At 41.7% G+C, this 12,306-nt stretch overlaps 1 protein-coding gene across 2 annotated transcripts in view; it reads right to left on the bottom strand.

The window, feature by feature from the left end:
• Nucleotides 1–11,318, bottom strand: part of NT5C1A (5'-nucleotidase, cytosolic IA) — a 32,596-nt gene extending 21,278 nt beyond the window's left edge. The window contains exons 1-3 of one of the 2 annotated variants that reach the window (XM_075264793.1): nucleotides 11,138–11,318; nucleotides 10,856–11,044; nucleotides 2,846–3,013 (exon numbers count right to left, since the gene is read on the bottom strand). In XM_075264793.1, the coding sequence (XP_075120894.1) occupies nucleotides 2,846–3,013; nucleotides 10,856–10,996 (309 nt within the window). In that variant the 5' untranslated portion in view covers nucleotides 10,997–11,044; nucleotides 11,138–11,318. Of the gene's footprint in view, nucleotides 1–2,845; nucleotides 3,014–10,855 lie in introns of both variants that reach the window. The other variant, XM_075264792.1, reaches the window with a different exon arrangement.
• Between the last annotated feature and the right edge of the window lie 988 nt (nucleotides 11,319–12,306).

Genomic DNA, 12,306 nt, shown 5'->3' with positions numbered 1-12,306 from the left:
CCCACACATATGAAATGTACGTTCCAAGTTCCTGTTACATAGAAACTGATAAGCTTCAAACATAATTTTAGAGTTCATATCCGTCATATCCCCCAGAACAGCATTCCTGTGGTTGGAGCCAGCACATTGAAAACTTCTTCTTTACAGTAGTCTTTGGGTCCAGAGACTCATTTCTACAAGTGAAGCATAGTTTAGCTACACTTCTGCTGCTATCACAAATCTGCCACTTGTAAACATAGATTAAACAGAAGATACCTTTGTCCATAGGGGTTGTCAGTCTGCAGAAATATATGCAGCAACTGGTGCAATCATGTACAAATTCTGCAGAGAACACAGGGTTAATCTTCCATGTTGTAGAGCCTTGAGCTCCATTTCTCCTATAGCAGTTGTGGCAGGGTTCATTTTGTAGCCAGTTGTCTTACAACTAGACTAATGTGCAGGAGGTGGAAATGTCTGGTCTCATGGGACACATACAGAAGATATTTATCTGAATTCTCACAGTTTTAAGGCAGCATAAGATCAAAGAAGGGGAGGATAATTATAGGATTTCCTTTTTATTTGTGCTTTTTGTACATTTTGTGCTTTTTGTACATTTTGTATTCTTTTAATATCTTCTAAGCTGATATATTGTCACTTGCTACAGGCACAAAGCTTTTTGTATTAGGCTAAGGCCAGTGGTGTAACTACCGGGGAAGCAGCGGAGGCAGCTGCCATAGGGCCCGGCACCTTAGGGGGCCCGGCGACAGTCGCTACCCCTGCGTTTTTTGGTTATTTTTTAATAGGCCGTTACTGGCTGGAGTTACTCCAGCTGGTTACGGGCCCTAATTACTTACTGATCCTGGCAGGGGCCGGGATCGATAAATGACACCGTGGGCCCCGCAAACATCATTATTATACTCAGGGGTCTTTTCAGACTCCTGAGTATAATGATCGGAGGACCAGGAGAGGTAAGCGAACATAACAAACAGTGTTACTTACCTCTCCACGCTCCGCAAAGGCTTCGGGGCCTACTTGTGTGACGTCTCAGTCGTCACATGACCGGGGCCTGCGTCCTTATGCATCGCGACGCAGGCCCCCGTTCACATGATGTCTCTGAAGATAGCCGACAGCAGGGACCGCAGGGATAGGTAAGTAACAGTGTTTATGTTTGTATCCCCTCTCGGGCTCCCATTATTATACTCTGGGGTCTGAAAAGAGTATAGAATGATTGTTAATTGGTGTCCACAATGGGGCATAATACTGGGTGATGGGGCATAATACTGGGTGATGGGGCCACTATGGGGGATAACACTGGGTGATGGGGCCACTATGGGGCATACTACTGGGTGATGGGGCCACTATGGGGCACAATACTGGGTGAAGGGGCCACTATGGGGCACATAGCTGTGTTTGTGGCAACTATGGGGCATAAAAGTGTGCGCGGGAATGCGGGGGGGGGGGGGGTTGGTCAGGGTCTTCGGCGTCTGTCGGGGGGGTGGGGGCCCAAGTCAAAGGTTCACCACGGGGCCCCACCATTCCTAGTTACACCACTGGCTAAGGCCACAGCTAGAAGCTGCTGTGCATCCAAAGTACTGCTGCAAGTGGCCACAAAACCATGCTGGCATGTGACGTCACGTAAATACTTTTTCATGTTTCCCTGGGTGTTTTAGGTAAACAGACAAAGTATTAGCATGGTTCTTAGCAAAGTGTGGCTGCTATGTGTATACACACACATTTTCCATTTGGTCATTTGAAGGCAAATGGGATTGTCTTCACAAACCCCCGATTGAATCAGAACAGGAGCTGTTGTCATCAGAATTTCCCAAAGGGTGGTGTCAGACAATGTACCTGGATTCGGCTATTGCTGCCCCCAGTGTCAGGGTTGCCAATGCTTTCTGGACTAATTTCAGTTGGATTTTATTATTGATCATGCGGTAATAGCAAAACTGTGAATGCGGTAATTAAATCCAGCTGAAATTAATTGTGCTTCTCAAGACTCAGACCTCACATTGAATCACTGCAAAAAAACATTGGTAGAAACGCATCATGGTTTGTTTGTTTTTTTACAGAAAGTCCACATAGTTTTCCTTTGTGGATTTTCTCTCTCTATTATACCTTTAACTAAAATGCCAGCGTTTACATAGGTATAAAAGACATGCTGAAATTTACAAAAAATGGGAGCATTTTTGAAATCGCAGCATTTCCGCTGCTCATTTTTTTCTGCAATGTGTGGATGGAATTATGCACAATCTCATCCAGTTTGCAGGTAATGTAAACCGCTGAGTTTTTGCCAAGTGGGGCCCTGGCTTTTGGGAAGCAAAAGCGCCAGCGATCAGGGGTACATCGACTGACACTACTGATACTTTAAGGTTGGTTACAGACGACCATGGCTGAACAGATGGCCATGAATTGAAGGCACGGGCGGTGCACGGAGAACACGTGGATGTCACCTATGTGTGCCCATGCTTCTGCAGCCCCTTTCATTAAATGAATAGGAACCATAGAAGCAGGGCCGCAAAATCAGACAGGAATAGGACTGTCGGCCCGCATACAGGACCGTATAATTCAGGGTCATGTGTACGGCCCATAGAAATGAATGGGTCAGTGTGCTATCCAGGAAAAACACGTGTAGCAAACTGATCACAGCCATGGTTGTCTGCAAGAGGCCTAACAGGTTATATACCAACACAAAAATAAGATATCAAGTAATAGTAGTGTACATAAGCAATAATTCATTGGTCACCACTATAAAGTGGGATATTTTCTTCACTATCTACATCTGTCTCTATCTTATTACTTACTTTTCCTTCTATAAATAATCATATCAATTACATTAATCACAATGGATAACTTGTTTGAGACTTACCTTAACAAAGGGAAATGCGGCTCCTGGTTTAAATGGCTCATTCTCATGCTCCAGTTGGTATTTCACATATTCTTCTAGTCCATGTTCCTCAAAAACTTTCTCTTCTTCTTCCATACGGAAAAGTGCCCGTGAAGAAACGGCAATGGTAATTGCATTCTGTGGCTTTGGCTGAAGATAGGAAAGGCATAAAAGGCAATCAAATGGATGATCAGTCATAACACAGGAATTTGCTTTACACAAGGGATTTTGGGGTAAACAGCTAAATAACCATATCTTATAACAGTGCTGTGCATCAGAAAATAAATGTTGCATTTCATTAAAGAAAATCTCTACTTTTATGAATATTTACTTTTTGTTAGTAAATATTAGCACTATGCCACACTGCTTAGGTACTCTGCTATAAATAATACATGGGATGCTTATACATTTGTATTGTTGGTTGTTCAGTAATATTACTATGCAAGCAAATAAAGTTTATCATTATGGACAACTGCCAAGATGCAATCACCAAAGATTTCATCTCCTCCTAGAATGTTAGAGAACTTATCAAAACTCTCTGAGGGAGACAAAGTGCAGAAAGTCGTCGAAAAAGTGGTGAAAGAAAATACTGCAGAGAGACAGAGGAAAACAGAGACTAAAATCACACAGTTATGGAGACACAAGATCATGGGGGTAAGAAAACCACAACAGAAAGGCAGCTTTTCCGCAGACAGAATAAACATCCAGATTCTCCAGCAGTATTTATTTAACTAGCAAATCCCATCCACTAATTGCAGAAAAATATGCACAGTGGAAATGTTGCGATTTCCAAAAACGTTGGTTTTCGAAGCGGTTTTTCCTGCATTGATTTTTCTCTGCAGCTTGTTACTTGTGGCCTTAGCCTAAAACACAACATTTTCCTTTCTGCAGCAACCTAAGGGCCCATTCACACGGGCACAGAGGGGGCGGATTATGGCGCGGAATCCACGTCATAATCCACCCCCTCACAATGGTGGTCTATGGAGACCGCTTGCGTTTTTTTTTCAAGAAGCAACATGACCTTTCTTGAGGCGGATTCTGCCTCAGGAACTCAATAGAAGTAAATGGGATGCGAAAATCGTGTCCAAAAAACCGCAACGCGTTTTTTTACGCTCCATTCACTGTCCCAGAGAGGAAAATCGGCTGCTGTTTTCTGAAAAGGTTTTTACCAAAAACCGCTCCAGAAAATGCTCCGAAAAACACCTCATGGAAAAAAAACGCTTCCTAATTAGGAAGCGTTTTTTTCCCAGACCAAATTACGCCACACGTAATTCATGTGTGAATTTATCCTAAAATGCTGCATTTTCACAATGTGTGTTCTTAACGTAAAATAAAAACTGACTTTGTTGCCTACAACTTCTTTTCATAGCACACTTTCATAAATCTCTCCTTGAGGGCTTATTCATTCACGACATCCATGTCATAGCTGTTTTTTGAACGGCCATCATATGGCTATTTTAAAACCAATGAATGTCTATAAGTCTATTCACATGTCAGACTGTTTTTCACAGCCATGCTCTGTATTTGACTGTTTTAATGAACATATAAATTGCCATCTGAAAAGACCCCTAGACACTCATGGGTTTTAAAATGTCCATTACAAAAACAGGCGTAGCGCGGCTCATTGTGTATAAGGCCAGTTGCAGATGACCGTGCTGTCGGTCAGTGTGCTATCCGTGTATTTCACAGAGAGCACACTGACCCATTCTTTTCTATGGGCCCTTACACATGACCGTGATTTTCACAGTCCTGTGCTTTGGTTGACAATACGGGCCACATCAGATACCACATGTCCTATTCTTGTCCTATCTTGCGGTCCGTGCTTCCGTGTCTCCTATTCATTTAATGAAATGAGCCGCGGAAGCACAGCATGTGCATGGGGGCCTCACAGGAACATCCCCCTGTTCCCTCTGTGCAGCCATGCTTCTAAATCACGGCAGGCCGGTAGCAGCACGGTCGTCTACAACCGGCCTAAGCCACTTTAATGGACCAACATATCCATTTTTCACAAACATTAGGGCTGTAAAAAAACAACACAACCGTGGATCAGGCCCAAGTTTTTGGCAATAGTAGAAAACCCCTGATCATATGCCACATAGCTGCAATTTTAATCTTCTTTGACCTTACTTCCGTCTGTGTTCTGTACTGCTATGGCTAACTGGCAGTAGTCACAGTGATCACTAACCAGTAAATTCAGCTATACAAAAGGCAAAGAAATGCAAAAAAGTGAGAATTTGTTATTAATAGTGGCCAAAACCCCTTTGGTGTGAAATGAATCTACATACCAAAGTAGAATGATAAGGGTCAGGTGAGACTATAGAAGATAATCTTATCCTCACAGCATTAGAAAGATACAGTCTATAAATTATAGTGTCTCTGGTGTCTCTATATGAGTTATGCTTTACTCCTTCCCAGCTATCACACTATTCCTGTAAGTACGGGTAGTGAATAAGTAATAATACAACCATTGTGCATGTGACTTATGTGCATATTGCTTGTATCTGAGGTACCCATAGATTTATCACCTTTGGACTCTATGTGGTATAGGTGATACATTTTTTTTGGGTGTGCTTTATTTATATGAGTATGGGCCATGTTAATGCCTACCACTACCCATTCTCAGGCCCCAATTATCATTTTACCTCTGCTTTTTTCACTGTTCCTCTTTTTTTTTATTTTCACTCTTTCTCTCTTTTGTTCCTTTCCTTGTATCCTCGCTCTCTCTTTGGACATGTATTGTATGTAAAGACCTCTCTCTGGACATATACTTCATGTCAGGGGTGTAACTTGAGGGGGTGCAGAGGGTGCAGTCACACCAGGGCCCAGGAGCTTTAGGAAGCCTATAAGCACTGGCATCAGTATAGAGATTGCAGTTTCCATCTGGCCCATAAACCAAGGAGACCCACAGATTCCCCTAACCACACTAAGGTTTATTAAACTCCTTAGCACCCATAACCATCACTATCAAGAATTCTCTGTATGGATGAGGTAGGGGGCCCAGGACAAAAGATTGCACCAGGGCCCACAAGAGTTTAGTTACACCACTGCTTCATCTGGTGGTTTATGACCTAAATACACATCATGATATTGTACAGACTTTTTTTTTTACTATTTTCATTACTTGTATATATAAAAGGGTTTTATTTTTATCCATTTGTTATGTGAAATTTTCCATTATTATAATGAGGGCCATGTGGCTTGTTAATGCAATGATCAGTCCTAATTAGATCATTCTGGCAGTTATTTATGGGTTAATTAGATAAAACACATTATATTTTAGTGTTTGCTTAACTATACTATAGTGCAAAAGATCGAAGAGTTCTATTACATGTCTACATTTTACTTGTGTTAATACATGTATTTTTTGGAAACACGGGTGTTTTGGATTTTTCATGCTGAGTTTGGCTGGGCCTCATGGAAAACATGGGTAAAAGAAACATGCTAAGCATGTCCTCCCCTGACTGGGGGAGTTGTAGACAGCTAACAGCTATATGATATACTGTACATGATGAGCAATAATATATATTGATATATATCAAATAATGTATATGGAGCAGTTTACATTATAGCTAAATAAGCACACTATTTTAGGAAAATGCAGATGTACAAAGTGATATAAATTTTGCATAAGGCGTACAGCCTATTTTTTAACAGGAAAAAGAAGTGCAGGAAATATATCATCTGAGGCAATGTTCACATTACCGGGGAATGAATGTTATGATCTGTCACAGGATTAGGACAAAGAACATTGCAGTGTCCCCTTTCGGAATGATACATATGGAAGACTTCGTTCAATTCACTTCATCTTAACTACATCATTTTTTTCTGTCTAAAGATCGCATTTGCAAGGACTGCAAAAAAAACTTTTTAAAACTGTTGGTAAACCTAAAGACCCACGTTGCGGATTTGCTGCTTTTTTCTTGCAGATTTTGCTAGGGTTTTTTGGGCCAAAGCCTAGAGTGGACTGAACAGACGGGAGAAGTATATGTGTGTTCTTTATATTTCCTACTCCTTTTGTGTCCAATCCTGGCTTTGGCTCAAAAAATGGCAGCAAATTCTGCAAAAGCAGCATTTTCCACATCGTGGGGCTTTATCCTAAAACAGTTTTGCCTAGTATCAGGTCCTAGAAGGCTATGCTTGACACAGGAAAGCCATCAAACACTAACCTGAGGCCTGTAGTAGATATAATATAGTCATGTTTTTTTCTGACTTGCTGCTTGCTCAGTCACCTGCTTCCAAGATAAATTTTCTATGGAGATGCCATAAGGGTGTATAATAGAAATACCACTTTAAAATATCTCATACGGACCCAAAATGTACCGTATAAGTGCAAGTCACATAGTGCACTATTAGCATCTAACCTTTCTGCTTATGCGTTAGCAATACCTCTCAAAAAACAACAGCACCAAGCCGCACCTAGTGTAATACCGCAAGGTACATACAGAGAATAAATAAACTCTTATAGAAGTTTGCTCTCCTTATTGGGTTGTGAATGAGTCATAACCACCTAGAAATGTAGAAACAATAGAATATGGGGCTGAGTCTACAGTAGCTGCTGGATCACCGCCGTTCAAGGACGTAATACCTAAAGAAGACCAGATCTAAAAGAAGTTTGGAGCTGGTCTTCTTTTGGTATCTCTCTATGACATGAAAGATACATGTGAACAGCCAACAGAGATCTTGTATCTTCTAAGATCTATTGTATCTATGATAAATAGAGGACAGAAAATATAATACGTTGTTCTCTATATCAGAAGGATATGGTGGGCTTTTGATCGATATGTTTTTCAGAATGTCTGTATCCTTGTGGTGGTGGCCACAGACAGAATTCTGTATACTCCTGGGCTACACAACACAAGAAGTTTGTGCTTTTCATGTGACAACCAAAGGAAATTATTAAAAATTAAATAGCTAGAAGATTTAAAAAACAACCACAATATTTATCTTTTATAGTCTTAGGCCTCATGCTCATGACCATGGGTTTTGGGAATTTGATGGCAGTGTTTCTCTTGGCAAAAACATTGACCCATTCATTTCTTGGCCCCATGAACACAACTGTGTATTTTCAAGAGCCCATGTATGAGGCCATGCCCCCCATCTGAAGGTAGATTGCTTCATTTCCGGGTGCAGTATGTCATCATCTGATATGCACAGTACTGTTGACATGTTGTGATTTCCAAAAATGTGACAGTTATGGAAATCGCAGCATTTCTACTGCGCACATTTTTCTGCATTGTGTGGATGGGATTCAACACTTTGCAGGAACTGTAGAACGCCACATTTTTGCCTTGGCATTTTTGCCACATGGGACCAAGGCCTTAGGCTGAGTTCACACTGAGTTTTTTGGTCAGGAATTTGGTCAGGAATCCGTCCCAAAATCAGCCTCCAAAAAAAGCCTCCCAATAGATTTCTCCCATTGAAGTCAATGGGAGGCTTTTTTTTTTCCAGCGCTGAAATTCCACACCAAATTCCTCACCATTTTCCTCTGTGTGAATGAACCCTTAGAGTTCCAGCTAATTATGAGATTTTGTTTACTTTCATATACACACTGCCAAAAAAAAATTGCTGTAGAAGCAGGGTGTTCATTCTGTCTGCGATAAAGCTGCCTTATCAGTATATTTGAAATGTTGTGATTGCCAAAACTGCTACAGTTTTGGAAATTGCAGTGTGTCCACTGCATATACTACTTTCCTCAATATGTGGATGGGATTCATTAGTCTACTTTGCATGAATTGTAAAACGCTGCGTTTCCGACCGCAGCCAGACTGTGGTGTTTACTCTACATGGGTCCCCAGCCTTAAAGAGGTTTTGAGGTTTTCCAGGATAAATAATTTTTTTTTTAAATTAGGCTGAGGTAAAAATGTTTAAAAAATACTCACCTGTCCCTGGATTTCCAGTGTCCTCCCAGCCAGTGGACTCAGTGGCCTAAGGAAAGAATAGTGACGTCCAGTTTTCTCCAGAGATCACTGATTGGAAAACATCCGAGCAGCAGGACTGGACCACAGTGGGAGGCACTGGAGTTTGGTTTTTTTTTTAACTTCACCTCCCCCAGCCGAATTTTTTAAATAATTTTTATCCTGGACAACCACTTTCGGGATAAATTATAGGAGGAGCAGACACAAGGTTTATCCATCTTTAAAGGGAGTCTATCATGGAGATTTCATTTTTTAAGTAAACACACGTTAGAATAGCCTTTAGAAAACCTACCTCTCTTTATCTCCTCGTAGCCCTTTTTGAAATATATCATTGTTTTTGGCAAATTTGTAAATGAATCTCAGGGAGCACCACAGTGTCATACCTTGTGTTGAGCGCCTCAACGTCATACCGTTGATGCCACCTCTTGGACCTTCCTTCATTCAGATTAGCTCATCCTCTTCCTTGCCTAGCAGCCGCCTCAGCAGGTTCCAAATCTGCTGAGGGTAAGTTCACACTGGGTTTTTTGGATCGGAACCTGAGGCGGCCTGGGTAGCTGCGACTGAAAGCCAGTGCACTGCATCGGCATCCAGCCGCGCACTCTGCTCCGGATTAGACCCAATGAATGGGCCTAGTCCGGAGGAGGGAGTGTCTTCAGGCCAAATCGCGTGGCGACTCGGCCTGAAGAATGAGCATCTTGCTTCTTTTTTCCGGGAGCCGGAAGAAACAGCTCCCGGAAAAAAGACCTGAGCGGCTCTCATTGCTTTCAATGGGAGCCATCTTTTTGGTCAGGGTTTTGAGGTGGATACGGCCACAAAACGCTGACCAAAAAACTCTGTGTGAACTTACCCTTAGGCAGCTGTTCACTCCTGTAGTAATATAATAAGGATGGCCGGCGGAACATGCGCTGTACGCTCGGCACAAACCCAAAGGAGCCACGCGTACAGCGCATGCATGGGATTTAGATCCCGCTGAAGACAGAGGCTATACAGTCAAGAGGATGAGCTAATCTGCATGAAGGAATGGCCCAGGAGAGGGCATCAACGATATGACACGGTGGTGCTTGGGCACAAGGTATGACGCTGTGGTGCTCTCCGAGCTTCATTTACATATTTGCCAAAAACGATAAAACGGCTGCGATGAGGAGAGAAAGAGAGGTAGGAATAGAATAGTCTTTCTAAAGGCTATTCCAACGTGTGTTTACTAAAAGAAACTGAATCCCCAATGGTAGGCTCCCTTTAAAGTATACCTGTCAAATCTCTTCATGACTAAATTTCCCATTGCATTTTATTTTCGATATTGTCCTCTCAGTCTCAGTTTTAATTTTATTTCACCAAGCTCCTAGCTGTTAATTTCAATAGGTTACATATCCCATAATTGTATGTCTGAATATTGTTAAGGATTATCCATTGTCATGATAGCTTCAATCTCAACCTTCAATATCTTTTATTCCATAATCGTGGAGGGTTTTTTATAGAAAATTTTATGGCTCTCTGATCTACTGCTAATTTTGCAGTGTACTTATAGCAAAGACTGATCAACAGATAGTTGAATGGATTTTGCATTGGCATAAATATATGGCAATGCATGTACTAGTGTAGATGTGTTTACTTACATATGCAATCATGTACATAGGCTACAGATCTATATATATATAGCTTTAACCGTGACATTTTCTTTTGGAGTAGGGTCATAGGTTATTGACCTTGGCTGAATTCCATGTTCACATCCGCTGCTGATCCCACAGCTGAAGGTCGGTCACAAAGCTTTATGCACAAACAATCACCTTCATGAGAATTAGGGACATCAGCTTCTGTCACTGTCCCCTGTCATACTGCATAGACAACACATACACCAGCACATCTCTCCTAGGAGAATTTAACCCCATCCCTACTGACGAATGCAGACAAAAATAGAATACGTAGAGTGAGTGACAGATGATACAATGAGCAGAGTTACGTTCCCATGGCCTTTAGTGTATTTAGCGGAACTAAACAAGTTATTAGAGTATATAGAATTCTATGTATTTCAGATGTGAATAAATGTTATTAATGTGTCTATACATAGCATGGCACATACCGATTTTGGCTTCTTGGTTGGGGTCAGGTTTTCGTAGAATGTTTTGGCTTCTTCCCATTTCTGCTTCTCTCCAGGGCTTTGAGAGGGGCCATGGCTGCTCTTGGGTCCTCCCTCAGCTGCATTTCCGGGGCCAGGCAGCATATTTTCAGATCAGATTGCTGAGTCGATAGGCTTGGGGACTGTTATTGCCTGTATGTGATGGAGAAGAGATGAGCAGCCTAATAGTAGTCTCTAATTCTCACCCGCTGACTGCTCCCTTCTCCCTTTCATCACTCTCCGTACGCAGACTGCTGGCCAGCTCTTCTGGGAAATGACTCCTTATTTTCTTCTGTTATCTGCTCATTCTCTTAGCTTGTCACCAATGTGCCCAGGCTCCCTGTGCCTCTCCCCTCACCAGTGACAGGTCTTTATAAGGCATCCCATAAGCCCCCTGTGTTCCCAGCTCCTGATTCCATGAAATGGAGAAGGGAGGGATAAATATATACTAAGTGTAACTCCCCAGATCAGCTGAAGGTTTCCTCCTCTCGCAGGCTTGAGCAGCTTCTCTCATAGGCTGGTGCTAGTGCCTGAGAAACAGGGAAATGAAAGGAAAGCTGGAGCCTCCTGAGGACAGAAAGATCCAGGCATAGCCTAGCAACAATCAATTGCCTACAAATGTTTTACGTCTCATATGTAGGGTACATATACATTTACATATATATATATATATATATATATATATATATATATCACAGTAGCATGTTTTATATGTGCAGTCACATATTCCTTGACAGCCTGCTATTGCTGCGCTCATGATGGTACTCTCTCTCTCTGCTGCATTTCCTAGCTGCCTATATTTTATCTGTGTCTCCCACTAATTTTTAATTATTGTATAACTGGTTATGGTTGGGTTATAGTATCATACATCCCAACTTTCAAAGGACAGAAAGAGGGACAAAATATAGCGCGCTGCAGCAAATTTAGTTCCACCCACTTCTAAATTGACTCCGCCCATTTTGATCCATTTCTCTTTGTGCTCCCCACACAATAATCCTAATATTATATGCCCCCACATTATAATGTTCTCCTCAAATTCACTCCACAGTATAAAGTCTCTTTTCTGGTGCACCAGACAGATTAATGCCCCAATCCAGCTGTCGCAGTTTAAACTGGGGGCAACTAGAGGGGGAAATTAAACTGTAGAATTATCTGGTGGGGAACATTAAACTGGGGGCAACTAAAGGGGAACATTAACATTAGGGTATGTGTCAAGTATTTAGTAATGAATAGATTTGTTCCATAGGAATGGTGCCTATAACAAAAAGGTCGCCAGTATTTTAAGGGTTTTTTGGATTTAGAAGACACATTTTCAAATATCAAATTAAGGAATTTTGGAGTTTATAGAGGGAGTCCATATTCAGGACCTTCGTCCATTAGCCAGAGCAAAGAATGACTCTTGATCCAAAAGACAA

This window comes from Leptodactylus fuscus, chromosome 2 (assembly GCF_031893055.1).
Source record: "Leptodactylus fuscus isolate aLepFus1 chromosome 2, aLepFus1.hap2, whole genome shotgun sequence".
In the NCBI taxonomy this organism is placed as follows: domain Eukaryota; kingdom Metazoa; phylum Chordata; class Amphibia; order Anura; family Leptodactylidae; genus Leptodactylus; species Leptodactylus fuscus.
The sequence above is the reverse complement of the archived record's forward strand: the minus strand, read 5'-3'. Positions and strand labels throughout refer to the sequence as shown.